This window comes from Micromys minutus (genome assembly GCF_963924665.1).
Source record: "Micromys minutus genome assembly, chromosome: 18".
Taxonomy (NCBI): Eukaryota; Metazoa; Chordata; class Mammalia; order Rodentia; family Muridae; genus Micromys; species Micromys minutus.
This window is the reverse complement of record NC_137953.1, coordinates 14,232,495-14,254,531: the sequence shown is the minus strand read 5'-3', so window position 1 is coordinate 14,254,531 and position 22,037 is coordinate 14,232,495. Positions and strand designations below refer to the sequence as shown.

Below are 22,037 nucleotides of genomic sequence, written 5' to 3'. Positions count from 1 at the left end.
GCTCAAGTTGATTTAGAATTATGGTCCTTCTTTCTCTGTCTCTTCAGTGCTGGGATTATAGGTGTGTACCCCATACTTAAACCCTGCAAATGATTTGAATTTCCTCCAAGTCTTCTCTAGTGCTGTAGAGTAGAAAGTTGCCACTGAATAGTGCCCAGTGTAGGAGTTGCTTTCTTTTTCCAAATATAAAAATACGTGTTTTTGTGGTACTTCTTCCTCCAAAATGAAGGTGGATCTCCTTAGCTAACATTGATACAATCTTATAGTCTAGGGGTCTTGTTCAAGTTCATATTCTCTGCCAGTTAAATAATTAAAATGCAGAAAAAATCTGGTGTGTGGCAGGCAGCAGTGGAGAAATTACAAACATCGCACATAACAGCAGACAGACATGCGTATGTAGCAGATATAACAGAGAGAAAGACCTGCAAAGCTGAGGTGGGATTTGGGAAGCCAAAAAAATCCAGTCTCTTCTCAGGGTTAGAGTTTTTGAAGTCTCTCAAGAGTTTTTCTCCCCTGATTTAGAGTTGGTCAGTTTGAAGAAAGGATGGTTGGTTGGCCCACATCTGTGTAAAATGTCCTGATCTAGCCTTGCACTTACTCAGCCAGTTTATCATCAGGGAACCCACTGGAGGGAGATGGGGGCCCTTGCAGGAGCTTCCTGAGAAAGCAACTCTTCCCACCGCAGATAGGCTATGGTTATTAGTCCCAAGACCACTGCGCAGTCAGTCTGTAATGGTCCCTGTGCAACATTGTTTGATTAGTTTCTTGGTGACCTAGTCCTACTCTACTATAGCTCTGCTGACTGTTTAATTTTTCCCCTAAAAATAGTATATAAGATGCTGCACTTCTTAATAAACTTGCTTGGCATAAGACATAGCTTCTGCAAGACCTGGTCACAAATTTTATCGTCTCTGTCTTCTATCTTTATCTTCTGATCTCCTAATCTTTCTCCTCAGGACTCTGTCATGGAAGAATGACCTGCTGGTCCAGATCACTGGTTAATTGTAGAATTATGAATGGTTAAGATGGTAAATTGTGATACATTTATTTTGCCACAGTTTCTAAAATCCAAAGGTTTTTACTGGTTATAAAGCATATAGGAATACAGACATGTCTATACACTAGTTGTTGCTGATACAATGCTTTAATGTGTTCCGGTTCTCTTTCAGCTGTAGGTGTTTAACAATTACTGTTCAGAGATTGTGATCCCATGCTTGTAAGAAAGCTGCATACTGATGGTCAGAATAAGCTCTGAGATGCATGTGCAGTGCATTCTGAAGCTCCTTAGTACAGATAGGTAGCAAGCAGTGTGAGAGCAGGCTCACAAAGGTTTTTACAGTATAATATACTTCTGCTTATTGTCTGACTATGTTAGTCTTGTTTCAGGAAGTACTGAATACCCATATATCAATATTTTTATCCTCTGATAATTTTCTATTTACAGATACATTTAGATTATAATAAAAACAGTTGGAGTGCTACCAAGCCCAATTTGCCCTTCCCGTGTGTGTGTGTGTGTGTGTGTGTGTGTGTGTGTGTGTGTGTGTGTGTGTGTGTGTGTTCATATACAGGTATGAGGGTGGCCAAAGAGGCCATAAGAGAGTGTCGTACTCCTTGGAGCTGCAGTTAGGCAACTGGAGTGAGCCTCCTGTTGTGGGTTGTGACTTCTGAACTCTGGTCTCAAGATTGGGAAGCAAGTACTTAACTGCAGAAACATCTCTCCAGTTCCTACCCATGGCTTTTGATATTCTGTTCTAAATTTAGATATCCAAAGAGAAGAAGAGAAAGTCAAACGGTCTGTGAAAGATGCAGCCAAGAAGGGCCAAAAGGAAGTCTGTGTGGTTCTGGCCAAGGAGATGATCAGGTCAAGGAAGGCTGTGAGCAAGCTCTATGCATCCAAAGCACACATGAACTCTGTGCTCATGGGCATGAAGAACCAACTTGGTAAGGCCCAGGCACCTCACATCCCCAATAATGCTGCTGCCATTGTCACTGCCAACACTGGTTTTCTTTCATAGAAAGAAGAGGTTCAAATCTTTTTTTTTTTTTTTTTTTTTTTTTTAATTTTTCACATTGTCCTAACTAGGGTACTATACAAATGTAGAATATAATTGTTACTATTATCTTGTTACTCACTTTTTTGCCAATGGTTTTGAAATAATAAATCTATATAGAAGTCTTTGTTTAGACATTAGAATGTATTGAAAATATATGTCCAACTACAGTCCATACTCCAACAGATCCTTGAATGCTCTTTATAAAAACGAACATCTGCTTTTGAGTATTCTATTTAGATACTATGCCTTCTCATAGCATTTGATTAAATTTCAGATTCTGTTTGATCTTGGAAGTCCGGTGTCCTTTGACTTCATCTCTTCTGTCTCCTTTCTTCTCTACAATTCATCTGTACTGCTCTTTCTGTCCCGGGAACTGGATCAACATATGCTGATCTTAGAACTTTCATATTTGATGATCTCTCTGCAAGTACACGGTGCCCCCATCACTTGAAACAGTTGGTCCTTGTCCTACAGGTCTCAATTAAGATGTTAGGTACACAGCAAAGCCTTTTCTAAAGCTTCTGTCAACAACATAACTTTCTTTTCTTTTTTTAATAAGGCTTTTCTGTATAACAGTCCTGGCTGTTCCACAACTCACATTGTAGATCAATTTGGCCTGAAACTCACAGAGATCTGCCTGTCTCTGCCTCCCAGGTGCTGGGATTAATGACTTGTGCTGCCAAGCCTGGTTTCTAAGTATTTTATTTCTATTGAAATTAACTTGTTTGATTAGTTTTTTAAAACAGCTAGGAATTGAACATAGAACTTTGTATTGGCTAGGCAAGTGATAGACCACTGAGCTATATCCCCAGTCTTGTTTGTTTGTTTGTTTGTTTGTTTGTTTTGCGTCTTAGTGTCCTAGTTGGCCTGGAATTAAAAAAGATCCATTTGCCTCTGCTTTCTGAATGCTGGAATTAAAGTCATGGACCACTTTGCCCAGTATTGCCATTTTCTTAATGTATGCATTGTGTCCTACTGGAGCCAGATACCTGTCTGTCTAACCCATAGGTATATCTCTAGCTTAGAAAAGAGTGTGTGCTGTGTAACACCCAGAAGCAGGTTCAAATGCTAGTGACTGTTTCTCTGTAGTATGTAGTTTTCTGTATGTACTTTTAATGTTAAATGTGGAGCAGAATTTTTACTGCTCTAGAAAGTTTACTTTCTAGAAACTCTTATTATATATTTTAGAATTTTTATTTAGCTTTCCTTTCTGTATATGAATGTTTTGCCTGCATGTGTGTCTGTGCAGTATATGTGTGGAGTACCTGCACAAGAGGATGTTCTACCCAGTGGAACTGAAATTCTATACGACTTAGCTGTTATGTTGGTACTGAGAATCAAACCTAGGTCCTCTACAATTGCAGCCGGCGCTCTTAACCACTGAGCCATCTCTCCAGCTCCATTTATTAGTTCATTTTTACTCCAGCTAGTTTTTATGGCCTTTTTTTCTTTCATTTTTCTTCCTCTTTCCTGCCTCCCGGTTTCAATCTTAGGACTCTTGAATTTCAGCAAACCCCTCAGGATATACAGACTATGTGATATCTCAGTTTAGATCCCTTATCTACCAGGTGTCTAGGTCTACATGTTCTGTACTAATTCTGTTTCCAGGTGAGGCTTGCTTAAGTCAGCTGGGCTCAGGCACTTTCACTGCCTATTTTTATTGTAATTGTCTCTCATATACATTGTCTGCTTATTTCTTAGATAGTTGTAAGATTTCTCAGCAATAGAGTGATATTGCTGTATTAACTAAAGGCCAAAGTCTTGAATAGTGCCTTTGCACTTTGTGGTCTCTTTGACATGTCAAAACACATTAGGCTTAATTGTGTGTGTGTGTGTGGGGGGGTCTTGTTAATGATAGTTGTTTTTTGTTTTTAAAGATTTATTTATTTTGTATATATGAGTACACTGTAGCTGCCTTCAGACAGACCAGAAGAGGGCATCAGATCCCATTGCAGATGGTTGTGAGCCACCATGTGGTTAAACTTTGAAAGAACAATCAGCGTTTTTAACTGCTGAGCCATTTCTCCCAAAGATAGTTGTTTTTGAGACTAGGTCTTATTGTATACCTTACACAGGCTCGAAACTCATGTTTTTTCTGCCTCCTCCTTGACTACATTTTTTCTTTTTTAAAAAAAAATTTAGTATATTTGCTTCTGGTTTTCAAGTGTATTTTGGCTACTGTGCACATAAAGTGTTGTCATCCTAGAAATTCTAATATTTAGGCAGGTAAGAGACTCATATTCAGAAATAGCATATAACTTTGAATTTTGAGTTAGAAAATTAGGAAACTGTATTTTGCATTTAAATCTGCTTTAGGAATCTATGTTTTGCTAAAATAATCTGAATGGACCAAATATTGAAGATAAAAAATAAATTCACAAACATACTAGAAGAAAATATATTTAGTATTTATTAGAAGATAAATTTAAAAAATGTTTTCAGAGTCAAATATTAAATCTTTTAAAGGAAAATGTTTAAAGTTTCTGAACAAGTTCAAAATTATTCCTTACAAAGTCATGAGAAAAAGTGACTAAGCAATTGTAATAAGCAAAAGCTGATAATCAAAAGCCTTTGAAAACCATTTTAAAAATTACACCAAGACAAGAGGAGAGGAAATGAATGTATAAAAAGATTCTCAGTCCCAATAAAAAATGCAAGCTGTGCTGTTGGTTATAGGAGCTCATGTAGCCCAAGCTGGCCTCGAAACTCCTTATGTAGATGACTTTGTACCTCTGTTCCTGCTGTCTCTGTTTTTTTTTTTTTTAACGTGCTAGGGTCACAAAACGTGTCTCTGTGCCTGGTTTTATGTGAAGCTAGGGAATTGAACCAGGGTTTCTAATTATTTATTTATTTATTTATTTATTTATTTATTTTGGTGAGTTCTCAGCAAGTACCATATCAACTGAGCTACATCCCCAGCCCCCAGATATGCTTTGAAATGAGGTAAACACATTTCTGTCCAAGGTATGGGTCTCTGGGGGCTGGTGAGATGCTCTGACAGATAAAGGTGCTTACTGGCTGATGGCCAGACTTGATCCCAGGACTCACATGGTGGAAGGGGTCAACTGACTCCTAATGATTATCCTCCAACATCCACCACACACTAAAGTATAGCAACCCAAAGTAGAAGTATTTGAAACATGACTTTCCAAATCAAAATGAACAGAAATGTCTTGGAGTTTGTGTTTACTCATTTTAATGTAATTAATAATGGTTTCAAAAATTATGAAAATCATTTTGGCCGTATTAGAATTTAAATATATACCCTTTGTATCAAAATATGCTCTGAAGCATGAAAGTTATTTATAGGAATGGTTAGTTGGACAAGTTACCACAATGCCTGTAACCTCAGAACTTGGGAGGTAGAGACTAGTCAGTGAATTCACAGCCAACCCTTTCTTCTCTTCTTCTCCCTTCTCTTCTCCTTTCCTTTCTTTCATTTTCTTTTTCTCTTCCCTTCTCTTCTTTTACCTTTTTTACTTCTTTCCTTCCTATCCTGTCCCCTATCCTATCTCTGTCCTGTCCTGTCCTGTCCTGGAACTGACTGTGTAGACCAGGCTAGTCTAGAACTCAAAGAGACTCATCCGCCTCTCCATTTCAGTGCTAAGATCAAACACATGGGCTGCCACACCCAGTAAGGCCAGCCATGTTCATTCTGGCAGAATGATTTTAAGTCATCTTTAATTGTTGTTTATAAACTCGGCATACATGTCTATGGGTCATGTTAAAATCATTTACTTTCATGAGATTTTAACTTCCTTACTTGCATTTTTGACTTGGTACCAAATTTAATCACGGCAGTGTAACATGGAGAGAGCAAAGCCCTAGCGACGCATGAGGGTGCACATCTTAATCTCTGCACGTAGGAGGCAGAGGCAGGTGGATGTCAGTGAGTTGGAGGTGACCTGGTTTACATAGCCAGTTCTAGGGCTACCTAGTAAGATCCTCTTTCAAAACAATAACAATTAAGAGGAAAAAAGTAGAGTTGAACTATGTAAATGGTCTTGCCAAGTACTTACCATTGAATGCAAGAACTTTCAGTAGTCATAATAGAGAAAAAGTGTGGTCAAACATACAAGCCCTTGTGCACCATGGCTCTCCAGTGTTTACTCCCAATATCCCTCACTTAAAGTAATAGTTTCAGTGAAGTATCACATCACATAAAATTTTTGTCATTAATGTTTGTTTAACTTTGAAATTTTTTATGTTTCATTTGTTTTGCATTAATTTTGTAATTGTACAGGCTGGAGAGATGGCTCAGTGGTTAAGAGCACTGACTGCTCTTCCAGAGGTCCTGAGTTCAAATCCCAGCAACCACATGGTGGCTCACAACCATTTGTAATGGGATCTGACGCCCTCTTCTGGTATGTCTGAAGATGCAGTGTACTCATAAATAAAATGCATAAATCTTTTAAAAATTGTAATTGTACATATTTATAAACATAGAAAAATTACCCAGTTAGTAAAATGCAGATATTTAAAGCCAACACTGGAAAGACCTAGTGGAAATGATAGCATTTTATTTTTCTTCAGTGAGGGATTGGATCAATAACTTGTGGCCTATTCACGCTTGACCTGGCACTTGCCAGCAGGAGGATTCTAGGAATGCCATCTTCTAGGAAGCATGTTGGCTGCAAGTATAGCATGCACTCTGAGGGTAAATGTGCAAGTGTGTAAATATGTACAAATTGTCAGCACATACCAGAAAAGTGCTCCAAACTGAGGCTTGGGTTAAGGGAAGTCTTACTTGTTCTCGTGAGTACTTCTGTGTTGAGCCTTTCTGAATTGTTTTCTCCCTAGTCCTTACTATGGTAAAATGTAAGTTCACTGAACTAGAATACACAGCTGGATAGATAAGTATCTGTCACTAACTTAAAAGTGCGTTTCCTATCGCATTCCTTGACTCGTATCCTCACCTGGTTCCTGTGTTCCCTCTGGCAATCCAGATACCACCGCATCTGTTCTCCCATGGGTTTCTAAGGGGAGCTTGAACCTTTCAGGTTTTTCTGTATGTTTTCTTTTTACTGTCTTTTCTTCTAAAGCAAGTGATTTTAGTTATTTGTTGGATTTTTCAGACTAACGTTTTCATTTTCTTTCATATTATTTGCTTTGTTTTTGTTTTTGTTTTTTAAGACAGGGTTTCTCTGTGTAACAACCCTTGCCTGTCCCAGACCTCACTTTGCCGACCAGGCTGTCCTCAAACTCACAGAGATCCACCTGCCTCCACCTCCTTAAAATTTTGATGCTGGGATTAAGCCATGGACTACCTCTGTCCAGCTTCTCTCATATCTCTTTATTTTGAAGACAGTTATATTCAGATCCTTGGTGGTGCACACCTTTAATCCCAGCACTCAGGAGGCAGAGGCAGGATGATCTCTGTGAGTTCAAGGCCAGCCAGGACTACAGAGAGAACCTCAAATGAGTGAAGAAATGAGTGAATGAATGGACGAATAGAAAAGAACCAGGTGAGGAGTGGGAGGCAAAGGTGGGAGATGGATCAGACTGTCTAGGTGTAGGCTTCATGAGTCCCGCTCGGTCTTTTCATACAGATGAGCAGAAAAGCAAATTTCAGTCTTTCTTCCTTATTCTCTTTCTACATTCCTTCCTTTCCTTTCTTTTAAAGAGAGATTTTATTTAGTTATTTACTTATTAGATGCATGAATGTTTTACCTGCCTGTATATATGTGTGTGCACCATGGTATGCCTGATGCCATGAAGTCAGAGGAGGAACTAGAGTTAAGGCAACTGTGAGCTGCCATGTAGGTGGTGGGGACAGGTCTTCCTCAAGAGCAGTCAGTGCTTTTATCTGCTGAGACATCTGTCCAGTCCTCTTTCCTTAAACAATAACAGAAAGAGGTATTGCATTTACTATTTTATATATTTACTTGCTGTGCTTATGTTGGGGGAACATACGTGCCACAACATACAACTTTGGGAGTCAAATCTCCTGTCATGTGGATCTTTGGGATGAAATCAGGTCATCGGTGTGTTGGTAGGTGCTTTTGCACATGGGGCCATCTTGATGTCCCCTCTCCTTTTTTTATTGTGATTAAAATTCTGAAAGGTATAAGCCCAGTTATTTTAAGAATCAAATAGAAAACAAACAATTTGAGGAAATTTAGTAAAAATAGCCAATAAGCTTGATCAAATCTAAACATGTTTATAATTGCAAACTGCTAGGTACCAGAGGTCTGTAAAGGGGAAATAGAGAATCAAGGCAATGTCTTTCAGGCCCTGATGAAGTCTGAAGCAAGATGTGAGGATGAGTGTGTGTGTGTGTGTGTGTGTGTGTGTGTGTGTAGCAGGATGGAGCAGGAACTTCCTTTAGACTGAGAGGACTGTTGGTGTAGAGGCCCTGGGGTCAGAGAACAGGGTTTGCAATACTGACGGGAGACCTGGGAGTTTGGGATTCTGAGTGGGGCTGTAGAGGTGTCTGGGGAGGACGGGCAGTGAGGTGCAGAATATTGTTTTTATAGCTGCTCTGAGACTGATTTTTAAAGACAAGCTCAGAGTGAAGCACGTTGTCGTGACAGTACAGACAAAGGGCAGTGGGAGTTGAGTGGAGATATTCTGAGTGGAAGGAATAACTGCAGAGACAGCTGAGACGTTTCAGGCCGTGTTCAGGAGACAGTTTGACAAGAAAGTGGGGCTGTAAAGTGAGGTTGAAGTCAGAGTTCTCAGAGTTAGGTAAGGGATTAACCTCACACTGTGGGTGTGGAGAACTGACTCTGGGACATTGTGAACAAACTACAGGCGCAGGGCCTGGGAGGAAATGGAATGAATGGGTTTCTGAATCCATGTATGGAATGGAAGGTGAGTCTGATGCAGAATGAAAAGGCCTTAGTGATGACCAAGCAAGCTAGAGGGAGGGAGCCTGGCAGGACTGACGGACTCCTGAGTAGGAGAACGTGCTGCAACAGAGAGGTTCACTTGGGACTGACCAGGCTAGCTCCTTTAGATCAGTGAAATAGTTTATGTTGGGAGATTTAAAACAGCTGGGGCTAACAGTATTGAATCTGACAAGGAAGCAGAGGAAAGGCTCCATTAGAAGTGGGAAACGGCGTATAACCAGTTTCTAAGCACCATTTGCCAGCCTTGGCCCTAGAGTGCTGTGTCCAGCCTTAGCCTCTGCCTGCTCTGAAGGGATTTTTTTTTCTCCTTAAGATGTTCTCTTATTAAAATGTAGCTGTCCCCAGGTGGGTGACGTTACCCTTTGCCAGCTATTAATATATTGTTGTGATTAGATACTTGGCAAGTACAGCTTTCTGACAGCAGCTGCTTGCAGAAAAAGACAGATGATGAGCATGTTTTGACTGGGGGCAAGAGTTAAGGAAGGGGTTCAAAGGTGGGGCAGGAATAGAATTACCATATGAGCTTGCAGTTCTGCTTCTGGGTGTGTACTTGAGAATTGGAGGCAGAGGCGTAAACAAGTATGTACCATCACATATTCATATGTAATTTGTAGAAGCAGTGTGGATGCCCACTGGTGGATGGAGAGAGAAGTAGAATGTTGCACACATATTAGGGGTTGAAGGTGTTAAGAGACAGGCAGATCCCTGACCTGCCAGCCTAGTCAAAACAGCAAGCTTCACGTTTACTGAGAGACCCTGTCTCAAAATAGAAAGTGAATAGCAATAGAGAAAAACTCCAGTGTCAGGGCATACACAACATACATTTGTACACATACACCATGTGTAAACAAAATAACACTCATCCTTAAAAATGGAGAAAACTCTGACATACAGTGCATGAGCCTTAAACATATCTTCTAACAAACTTTAGAGAATACCTGCACATATAAGTACCTAGAGTATGGGCTTATTTTAAAAGACAACAGAAATACATAAAATGAAATGTTCATACTTTGTATGGGCATCAACCTTTCTTTGTCTGTATACAGAACCTGGCAATTGTTACAGAAGTGGAGGATAGTGTCACTCTGTCCAACTGGTTGACATTGTGGGGTAACACATAGTGTAGAGTTATGATGTCTTTGGCTCTGGGAAGGTGACTGTGTGAGTGGAAAATCACTGTCTCATTGGACCCCTACTTCTGGCATGGCTGTCCTAGAACGTTAGCTCCATTTCCTGTGTGATTTTGAACTAGATGCAGCTATTGTTGGCTTCCTGTAAGTGATCCCAGTTCTGTCAGCACACGTCAGGATGTAGTTCTCTGTCAGATGCAGTGTTTCTACCTTCCTGGCAGAGTCTAACCTGTGGGCCATAGTGCCTCCTTCATTATAACTCTTTTCAGGACACCATACACACACACACACACACACACACACACACACACACGAATATGTGTGTGATTACAGATCCTCAAATGAAATGCTTTCCCATGTACTTGGCATGCATATATTTTCTGATTGACAGCTCATAGTTACATTTCCAGGATACAATGTGGTTGTGAACTGCTAGGTCAGCTACTGTACTCTTCATCTCTCTTGCCTGGCTTTTTAACATTGTGACAGTGCTGAGGATTGTGCTCCAGGCTGTGTGTATGCTAAGTGAGCCCTCTGCCTCTGGGCTGTGCCCTTAGCCCCACGGCATGTTATTATTGACTTACTACCCTACGGTGCAATACATTTCAAAACTGATTCCTCCTGACTCTGTGACACTCAACTACCCTTTGGTCGGCAGTACTCCATTTATCCCTTCAAAAGTTCCTTCTACCTGGCATCTTCTGTAAACCATTCTTCTCTACTTCTGTGATGTCAGCTTTATTAGATTGCACAGGTAGGTGGTTCATGTGTCATCCGGTTTCCATGTCTGCCCTGTTCCACTGATGATTATGTTGTCCAGATTCATCATATTGTTATGAGTGACATGACTTCCACCCCTCTAAGGCTGAGGGTAATATTGTGCTTTGTTGTATTGGTTTGGTGTCACTGTGACCAAGATTCCTGACTTATTGATGACAAGTTTATTTTGATTCTCTAAAACATTCCAGTCCAGAAGGCAGAGAGGAAATGGCAGAACACATCAGAGTAAAGAGGTTGCAGAGAGTGAGACAGAAACCAGGGGCTGGATCTAACCTGCAAAAGGCTTCTCTTAATAACGCACTTCTGCCAGGCAGTTCCCAAAGTTAACAGATACTCCCAAATAGTGCCACTACTAGGCACCTAGCATTTAAAGCTGAGCTGAACATGGGTGCTGAGGGTGAGGGTCAAGGTGGGAGAAAGACATTTCAGATTCAAACCAAGTAAGCCTATAGTTTCTTTATCCATTTGTTTGTTGATAAGCATGCAAATATGTTCCCCTGTCTTGATTACTGTGAGGCTGCAATGAACATAGGAATTTACATATCCTTTGACCTTCTCATTTCACTAATTTCAATATATGCCTGGGAGTGGGCTTACTAGGCCACATGCTCTTAGTTGTTTTTTTAAAAGAATCTATATCATTTTGTTGTTTTGTTGTTGTTTGAGACTGAGTCTTTGTGCTGGCTGGTTTTATGTCAACCTGACACAAACTAAAGTTATCTGAGAGGAAGGAACCTCAGTTAAGAAAACGCCTCCATAAGATTGGACTGTATGCAAGCCTGTAGGGCATTCTCTGCATTAGTGACTGATTAGAGAGGGCCCAGCTCTTTGTGGGTGGGGCTGTCCCTGGGCTGGTGGTTCTGGGTTCTACAAGAAAGGAGGCTGAGCAAGCCCACTCACTGGCAGCATTCATCCATAATTTCTCTATCAGCTGCTGCCTCCAGGTTCCTGCTCTGATTGAGTTCCTGTGTTGGCTTCCCTCAGTGGACTATGACTCAGGATATATAAGCCAATTAAATCCTTTCCTCTCTGCTTTTTAAATTAAACCCTTTCCTCAAGTTTCTTTTCTTTTTGGTGTTTCCTGATAGCGATAGTATCTCTAACAAAGACAGACTTGTAGCCTAGTGGCCTAGGACTTCCTATGTGAGTGTAGGCTGTCCTCAAGCTTAGGGAGAGCCTCCTATTTCTGCCTCCCAGTTGTTGAAATTATAGTTATGTGTCAACAGGGACGGCCTTCATATCATTTTTCTTAATAGCTCTATTAATTTACATGCTTATGGTAAAAAAAAAGCCTAAATATTCAAAATTTCATGTTTGTGTTGTAAATGAGATTTTGTGTTGTAAATATCTTTTATTTGTAGAACCAAAATTGTCTTATTAGAATGCTTACTTTGATTTATGGATCTGGAGGTTTTTGTCCTTAGTTACTTGGCCCTGTTGCTATGAGCTTTAGGTGAGACAAAACATTGGCCATTAGCCAGGAAGCAAAAAGAAAGAACCGCTACAGATTTTTATGTTACTCTTTTTAATCCTGCAAGTTTACTGAATTTGTTAGTTTTAATAGTTTTCTAAGAATTTCTCAGTGTAAGATTGTGACATGAGGCTCATGCTTGTAACCCTAGCACCTGGGCGGCTAAGACAGAAGGCTTGCCACGAGTTGAAAGTGAGTTCTGGGCCAGTCTGAGAGATATAGTAAGACCTTGTCTATAAACAAAACCAAACTAAAACCAAGAGCCCCCCAGAAGAAGTGTTCATTGGGCTGAGCTATAGCTCAGGAGTACAGCCTGGCACAGGGAGCTCTGCTCAGCTGGAAGAGAAGGGAAATGGTGAGAGTACCCCTGCGTCTCTGGCCGGTCTTGCTCCTGTTTCTACAGATTGGTCACACATGCCTTTATCCTCCTACCTCATTTCTCCTGGGCTTTTGTTTGTTTGTTTTTACCATGGAAGGGAGTGCTTTTCTCCATCTGTTGAATTAAGTTCCTTTTTACCCTTTATTTAGTAATACATGCTGTCATACTGTTTTATGTATATTGAACCATCTTTGCATCCCAAGGATAAATTCTACTTGATCTGGGTGAATGATCTCGTAAGCAATCACTTCTGCTTCCGTTTTCTCCTCTTTCTTCCTCCTTTGATTTACAATATTTTGTTGAAAAGTCTTGTATTTCTCTTTACTGTTGAGTTTAGCTTACAGTTTTTGGGAAGTGCCCTAGTCTGACTTTGGTATCTAGATAATTCTAGCCTCATAAAGTGAATATACTTATTCACTTTAATTTTATGAAACTTTAAAAATAATTAACTCATCCAACTCTTTAGTAGAATTTAGGAGTTAAATTGTGTAGTTCTGTATGTTTCTATAGTGGAAGAAATTTTATTACTGATTGAATCTTCTTGGTAATTCATGTATGTCTAGGAATTTATCATTTTCCTGGTTCACATGATCTGAAAGTACACAGGTGGTTTTGATGCATACTTCTTATGAGTTTGTATGTCAGTGGTATGAGCTATTCAAGAGACAACACAGGGCTGGCGAGCATGTTCAATGCTTGCTGCACAAGTTTGGTGACCTGAGTTCATCTCCAGAACCATTGGAAGAAGAGACCCAGTTCCTGAGAGTTGATCTCTGACGTTTGCTGGAGATATAGGTCATTATTGATGCTCGTGTGGCATGTACAGGCTCTTCCCTAAGAGACATGGTGGGCAGTGGCCAGTAACGGTATGTAGGTCAGGCTGGCCTTGGACTCACACATCTCTGCCTCTGCTTCTTAGTGCTGGGTTTGGAATACTGATTTTTTTTTAAAGATTTATTCATTTTTTAAAAATGTATGTGAGTACACTGTCACTGTCTTCAGACACACTAGAAGAGGGATCCCATTACAGATGGCTGTGAGCCACCATGTGGTTGCCGGGAATTGAACTCAGGACCTCTGGAAGAACCACTGAGCCATCTCTCCAGCCCTGGAATAATGATTGTTAGCTACTACATGAGGTGCAGTGTGTGCATTGAGAACAAGCTAGTGAGTCTGCTCTAAATAAAAATGAAATTGAGCATTCTTCTGGGTGGCAACTCCAGCTTCAAGAGATATGATGTCCCTGTTCTGGCCTCCACAGATACCAGACACTACCACTCACATGCTCAGACACACATTTACACACACACAAATATAATTAAAAACAAGCAAAGAAAGCAACTTTTGCAATCTACTTTGGTTTTGAAGTTGCCTTTTTAATGTTTTATTTCTAAGCTCTTACTCCTTCCCTCCTTATCACATTAACTTTCTTCTTTTCCTTATAACCAAATGAGTATAACTTTCTCAAAAAATTATTCAGTGTTTAGTTCCTAATTATATAACTTAAAAGCTTATTATTACTTTGTGTATACATGAGTATGCATGTGTCATTGCACACATGTGGAGGTCAGAGGACAATTCGTGGGACTTTGTACTTTTCTTGGTCATGTAAGTCTCAAGGATCAGACTCAGTCCATTAGGCTTGGTTGCAAATGCCTTCACCTGCTGAACCATCTGGCCTCAGATTTTGTACCTTAGCCACACTATTTTATGTATGTCTTGTTTTCTGTTTCTGTAACAAAGTATCTTAGGTGAGTACTTCATGAAGAGGTTTATGTAGCTTGTACTTTTGGTGTTTGGAAACTTGGTCATTTTGTCCTTCGGGAAGGCCTCATGATGAGTGGGTTCATAAGAAGCAGTGCGTGTGAGAAAAGGTCCACGGGGAGGCTGAGGAGCCAGGACTGCTCTCTTTTAGAGCAGCTGATTCTTAGAACTAACGTGCTTTACACTGAAGTCCAGCACTGTCCCATTACAACATTTCTTATTACCCATACAGTAATGGGGCCTGAACCAGCACAGCTATTATCTTCCACTTTCTTACATACATTCCAACTCAGTCATTAACCGTAAGTGCTGTTGTACTCTGTGATGCAAAGGTAAAACACAGGCCACATACACACTTTTTATAATTCGCAGAACCACACGGGATTTGCCTTCTACTCTGAGCACACACACACATGCATGTTTGAACAATGATCTCTATCAGGTTTAGGATTTTTAAATTTTTTGTGTATTTGGGTATTTGTGTACATCTGTGCAGGCACACACACCTGCTCTGGGTGTGCAGAGGCCAGAGGAGGATCTTGGTTATCCTGATCTATCACCTTCCATTCATTCCTTTAAAACAGGGTTTCTGGTCAGAGTTTTTATTGCTGTGATGAAACACTATTGCCAAAAGGCAATTTGGGGAGTAAAGGGTTTTTCTGTTTACACTTCCACAGCAGTATTCATCGAAGGAAGTCAGGCCAAGAACTCAAACAGGGTAGGGTTGAGCTGATGCAGAAGCCATGGAGGGGTGCTGCTTACTGGCTTGCTTCCCCATATTTACTCAGTCTGCTTTCTTACAGAACCCAAGATCAACAACCCAGGCATGGCACCACACACAATGGGGCTACACCCTCCCTCACTGATCACTAATTAAGAAAATGCCTTTCAACTGGATCTCATAGAAGCATTTCTGAAACTGAGGCTTCTTCCTCTCAAATGAGCTCTAAGCTTACATCACTTTGACACAAAATCAACCAGTACATCCTTGGATCCTAGAGCTAGGGTGGTGTCCAGCAAGCCCTAGGGATCCTTCTGTCTCTACTCCTACAATACTCTTCACAGGATCTGGGAATTTAAACTCATGTTCGCAGGCTTGTAGGGCAAGCACATTTACCTGCTGAGCCGTCTCCCCAGCAACTTTAGTATTTTCATCCTCTTAACGGCATAGGCATAGGTGCCGTACTGCTTGTTTCAGCTGCAGGGATTCTTGAGTCCTCCTCTGATGCTACTTGCCATACATTAGCATTTGGCTTTCTTATTCTGGTGGTCAGAAAACGCTGGGAAAACACTCACTGCATGGTAGACAGGCATTTCCTCTTCACTCATGTTTTCTGTTAGAGAAGAACAATTCCTAGGGTCTTGATTGCTGAAGTTAAATGTTCAGTGCCTCCTGGCTTAACCAGACACTGCAGTGCAGGAAAGTGTGTGTAATTGTTCGTGAGCAATTTGTTTTATAGTGAGTGAATGACTCTAAGAACTCATGAAATTCCACAACACACTAGGGAGGTTGCTCACGTGTTACTTGACATGTTAGCAATGAACACAGAGAGGGAAGTGGTTATTTGCTTCTAGGACACTTTCTTGGAAAGATGTGTACTGTGTTAGATCACAGAAGGCTTTTCCCTAGCGAGGAACTGTAGCCCTGTGTTGACCCTTGGTTTTACTTCTGTTTATCTCATTTTTCTGAGGACCAGCAGCAGACACTATCACCTAGTGGGTGGAGAAGCTGCCTGGGTAACCTGGAAGCTTCTGTTTCCCACTGTGGTCCTAACCTTAGTCTTGAGCTCAGCCTTTCATTGTGACTTGTTTCCAGGTGTCATACTAAGTCTCCCTAATGGTTAGCGGCAGACTTTCAGGCCACTCTCCTCAGTGGCTCACACTATAATAGCCTAGTGCCTTAATTTGGGTTTCTATTGCTGTGATGAACTCCACAGCCAAAAGCAAGTTAGGGAAGAAAGGGTTATTAATTCAGTTTTTGCTTCCACATCACAATTCACCATCAAAGGAAGTCAGGACAGGAACTCAAGTGGGGAGGTACTTGGAGGTAGCACCTGATAGAGAAGCTGTGGAGGGGTTTTGTTTACAGGCTTGCTCATCATTGCTTGCTCAGCCTGCTTTCTTATAGAGCCCAGACCACCAGCCCAGGGATGGCACCACCCACAATGGGTAAATCTCCTATCAATCACTAATTAAAAAAATACTCTACAGGCTTGCATATAGCCCAGTCTCTTATTATTATTATTATTATTATTATTATTATTATTAATTTATTTCATGTATGTGATTACACTGTTGCTGTCCTCAGACACACCAGAAGAGGGCATCAGATCCCATTACAGATGGTTGTGAGCCACCATATGAGTGCTGGGAATTGAACTCAGGACCTGTGGAAGAGCAGTCAGTGCTCTTAACCGCTGAGCCATCTCTCCAGCTCATATAGCCCAATCATATTTTCTTATTTGAGAGTCTCTTCTCTCAGATGACTAGCTTGAGTCAAGATGACTTAAAACTGTCTAGCATACTTAGATAGGAGTCATTTTCAAAAAATGACCTCTTGGAGTCTAGCACAGTAACGCATCACAAAGGCATGGCGATAAGTTTGGCCGTCTGTTGTGCTCGAGCAGTCCTGAGCTGGGCTCTCGTTCTTTGCTCTGTCTTTGGACACTCGTGGGTGATAGAGCCTTTCCTTTTCAGCGGTCCTGAGAGTAGCTGGTTCTCTGCAGAAGAGCACGGAAGTGATGAAGGCAATGCAGAGTCTTGTGAAGATCCCAGAAATCCAGGCCACCATGCGGGAGCTGTCCAAAGAGATGATGAAGGTGACTGGGCGAGTTGTGCTTTCTCTACAAACCTCTCGGGTCCTGTGAGCTGAGGCTGTCTGGTTGTGAGACTGCTCCCAAAAGTGGTTTGAGAAGAGGAGCAAATGTTATCTGATTGAAAGCCTCTCAGAGGCTGGGTGGAATTGTTAACGTGGAGAAGAGGCTTAAGAATGCCTGGACCCTGAGACAGGAAACATCTAGCAATGGGGTCTGTGGGTTCCAACAGGAGAGAAGAGACAAAGAAATACTGACTTCACTGTCTGCTGTGAGAGTCTTGGTAAAGTTGGCAAGAAAGGTGGTTACGTTTTCTATAGTGCTAGATAGCACATTGTGTTATGCTTTTGATGTCCACTGTAGCCGCTCATCTCTGCCTCTCAGTGTAAAGCAGCCCTAGATAGCATTTCAGCAGAATAACTATGACCTTTGTATAGGAACTCTAGATCTGGCCTGCAGGCTGTAATTGCTGATGGAAGTAGTAGGTACCTGTCACCTTCAGATAAGGTGTGGCAGTAACTATCCTGCTGGCCTCCAGACAGGGCCAGGGATGAGAGGAGGGCACTTTGGCCTATCTTGATCTTCAGATACTCTGTTGGGGTAGCTGTTTCACACAGGGCATTGAATCTTGGAGCTGCCAGGCAACTCAGGGTCTCTTGGATTATAAGTAAGTCTGGAATTAGGGCACAGGTGTGTTTGCTCTTGTCATCTGAGCTGACATGACATTGTATAAGTGCTATTTTGTAGTTTAGACCTGTGGTCTGACAACCAAGAGTATACAACTCAAATTTTTGTATGTGGATCTCCACCTATCACCCAGTATATTTTATCTGTGACTGTGAACCACTGGACACTGAGGGTGGGCAGAGGGGGTGTGAAGGGGCTAGAGAACAGACAGGAAAATATAAAAGCCCAGGGTCTAGCTCTTCAGAAAGAAAATGTTTGGGCAATAGCAGTTGGCAGGGAATAGATCAGGAGAACATGTCCTCTATCTGTTTCACAAGCAGTGTGCCCCAAGCCTGGGGTCATTATGCTCAAAGAGGTGGACATTTTACCTTACATAGCCACCAAGGTATGAGGGAATGAGTTTATTAAAACAAATCTCTAAGCTCTTTCTCACAGTGGTTTGTGAACACTACAGTCTGGAGTAGAGGAAGCTTGTATTCTGTAGATTCTGGGACGGAGTGCTAACAGTGGTACACGACTGGGTGTCCCAGGGCCTGCTCTTAGACACTGTATTTGTCCCCAGTGCCTGCTTCTGTGGCATAGGGTGGGAGTTTGATGAATGGCTGCTATTAAGTGAATGGTAGATAAATGATAGCTTCTCTCTCCTGAATGAGAAGGGCTGTTGTAACTTGGATTCTTCCAAGTACTAGTAACCCATTAACAAGTAGTTAGTGGTCCTCTCTTTTTGTTTGGTTGAGTTTTTGGTTTTACTTATTCTGTGGAGTTTTGTTGTGTTAGGACAGAATCTCACTGTATCAGCTGAGAGAGTTCTGGAACTTGCTCTGTAGCCCAGGCTACAAATAATCTTCATGCTGCAGCCTCCTAAGTGTTATTTGTTGACCAGTAGAATTGATCATTGAAATAACTTTCAACAAGCTATGCTGTGGGGCTCTTCCTTTGTGACCATGAATATGAATTTGTTCATTTGGGTTAGGTAAGGGGCTATAATCGGGCTAGATACTAGCTAGATTCATGTCTGAGAGTCACCTCAGGGGTCAGGAGGCATATAGAAGGTAAGTGGATTGCTGGGACAGGGACAGAGCTCAGAGCCATCACTGCCATCAGCTCTAGAGTGTACAGACAAGAGCTATGCCTCTTGGTTTTGTAAGGTTCCCTCCTCTGACCACTTGCCTGGGCCCCTTTCTGATATAAGAGGATGCTTTCCTGACCCTTTGTTCTAACAGACTCAGAATGGCCTCAACTCACCCACCAGATTAACCTTACTCCAGTGGCTGTGACTGGACATGCTGGGATGTTTTTTGAGCATTTTCTGGATTCTGTTCCTGTTCATGCCTTTGTTATTCTGGTGGCTCTTGTAACTGCAACCAGTTCCATTCTGTGTTTTAACCCTTGCCCCCTTGGGTTGTAGCTGCAGTGTTAGGAAGTTGCTTTCAAAGAGGCTCAAGGGTCTTTGTTCATCTTAGCATGTTTCCAAGGACTGCTAAGTCAGGGTTAATGCAGGAACTACAATCAGTAGCTGCCCTCTCTGACCCTCCTGCAAATTTAGAGCACTGTATTCCTTTGGTCTTTGTCTTCAGAGAGGCCATCTTTCAACACTTTCTCTGCCGCCTGAGAAAGATGGAGCAGACAGAGAGACTAGCACTTCCTGTGGGTGTTATCCAGGGGTGTGGGTGGGAACAGACGTAACACTGAGGAAGGTGATATTTTGTTCTCTTTCAGGCTGGAATCATAGAGGAGATGTTAGAGGACACATTTGAAAGCATGGATGATCAAGAAGAAATGGAAGAAGCAGCAGAAATGGAGATCGACAGAATCCTCTTTGAAATCACAGCAGGTATGAGCAAGCGAGCCCTCCCAACTCTTTCCCCCACCCTTTCCTCCCCCAGTCACTCAACATAGCTGCGTCTGCAGTTGGCGTATGCAAGGTATTTCGTAAGGAATGCATACAGTAAAGCTATATAACTAGTTTTCAAGAAACAAATGATTTTTAGTTTCACATTTTCACAATGAAAAGAGCACTAGGAATTTAAGTTAATATTGACCTGACATTAGTGTAAGACATATGTGTCAAATATAGAAATAAATAAAAAGTTCTAACTTTTATTGCTAAGTTTTGGTTTTCTGAATTTCATGCACAAGAAAATAGTGGAATTTAATTTTTATTTGTTTTAAATTATTGGGAGAAAGAAGGTAATTGAAAAATATTTTGTTAAAATTTGCACATAGTTTAGGTTTTGTTTTGGTGTTTGAAATGTTTAGCTTTTTAGTCAACTATTGTGGTTTATAACTGTATTATAACCACTGTTGTGGATAATATTAATATTAATTAGGGGTTTCTAACCCACCTTATATCATTTAATTCCCAGATAAAGGATACAAAACTCATATTTATAATAAGCCTTAATAATACTAGATCTAGGCAGATTATCTACCCTATGCTATTTTGTCTGCTTCCTTGTCAATAACCCTGAGTCATGGATGTGGCATTTTCTGCCTGAGCCAATTTCATCTGAGCAGCCTTTATGGCCAGCTCGCATGATCCCTTACCTCATGGCATCTTCCCCTTTCTTTACTTTCTGCTCCTATTTTGCCCAAGATGGCCCCAAAATCCTGAAGTAAAGAAACCCTTCTTCCCCAAGTATATGAACTCAAGTACACACTACTATCTCCAATATTCTAGAAATGAAAAATGTTATGATTTGGGGGCATGGATGTGGGATTACTGTTGTGGTAGTAGCTGGTCGGAAGACTGAGGCAGGAGGATCACTCAGGGCAGCATAGCAAGTCCATATCCCCACCCCCACTTTTCTCTTTCTCTCAGCTGAGATGTGCATTGTCAGAGGCAGCGGGTTCCCACTCTGGACAGCAGCACCAGTGCCTTGTACAGGTGTGAATGGAGACTATGAAGCCAAGGACCTCACTCCTTATGCAGTGGGTTTTAAGCTGTTCACTTTCCCTTCAGGCGCTTTGGGCAAAGCACCCAGTAAAGTAACCGATGCCCTTCCTGAGCCTGAACCTGCAGGAGCGATGGCTGCCTCGGAAGAGGGAGAAGAGGAAGAGGATGAAGAGGACCTGGAGGCTATGCAGTCTCGGCTGGCCACACTCAGAAGCTAGAGCCACCTAGTTGGGGTCTCAGTTCTCCGGTCCTCCTCTAGGTGCGTATATGGCCTCTGAGGAGTCACCATTTCCTATATCTCTTGCACTACACCTCTGTTGTGAAGCATTACATTTGGAGAGGGTTCTATTCTAGTATATCTTCACTGTCTGCAGAGGACTTAAGGATTGTTTTTATGAAGGTGGCGTAATCAAATATATTATTTTCAGGAGCATAAATTGCTGAAGTATCTTCCGTGGGGGAGGGCAAAGAATCCCATTTTCTCATGAAGCAATTCTGAAAAAGAGTAGATTGAATGTTGAGGACTCTATATTTGGTGTGTATGTGTAAAGTACTATATAAGTGGATGTCAATAAACTTCTGATTTAGCTCTTGGTCTCATTGTAAATGTCACATGCAATGAACTCAAGGTATCGATCTCCCAAATTGTCTCAGTGTTGGCCCTGGAACGAGGAAGTGCTAGCTCCAGGCATCGGGACATGGGAGCTCAGCAGAAGTGCCTTCTGCCCAGGAGATGCTGGTCCTGGTCTTCACAGGCTGGTTGGGGTCACTCTTGTGCATGCTGTCATTTGTTTAACTAAGAGGTGTTGTTAAGGTGCCATGTGGCTGAATACCATACACACTGGTGTGCCCACGGGGTCCCTGCAGTGTTAGTCATCTCTTCCTCACATGCAGAGTAGTGGGCTAGCATCAGGACTCCTACATTCCATTCTTGCTCGGGGCTTGTGCCCTGTGCACAGGGATGTAGCCTTAACAATGAACACTAGGAGCTGACTAGGAAGAGGTTTGGATTTTGCATTGAAACATCCACACCAGGGCATGCTGTAGATGCACTGAGAAATAACCCACAGTAGCACTGTGCGTGACAGTTTGAAAATCTTTCTGGTAGGCATGGTCTCTGTCGTCTTGCCAGATGAGAACAGCTGTATCTGAAGTACAATAGCCAGTGTCCACCATTATTGCACAGAATGGCTTCGTTACCCAAAA

At 41.6% G+C, this 22,037-nt stretch overlaps 1 protein-coding gene across 2 annotated transcripts in view; it reads left to right on the top strand.

The window, feature by feature from the left end:
- The window catches only part of LOC308432512 (charged multivesicular body protein 3), a gene marked incomplete at its 5' end in the record, with an annotated part of 78,860 nt that extends 57,434 nt beyond the window's left edge, over positions 1-21,426 (top strand). For both annotated transcript variants that reach the window (XM_080932286.1, XM_080932285.1), the window contains 4 exons: positions 1,765-1,944; positions 17,133-17,254; positions 19,655-19,769; positions 20,898-21,426. In XM_080932286.1, coding sequence (XP_080788412.1) covers positions 1,765-1,944; positions 17,133-17,254; positions 19,655-19,769; positions 20,898-21,049 — 569 coding nt within the window. In that variant the 3' untranslated portion in view covers positions 21,050-21,426. The remainder of the gene's footprint in view (positions 1-1,764; positions 1,945-17,132; positions 17,255-19,654; positions 19,770-20,897) is intronic.
- Between the last annotated feature and the right edge of the window lie 611 nt (positions 21,427-22,037).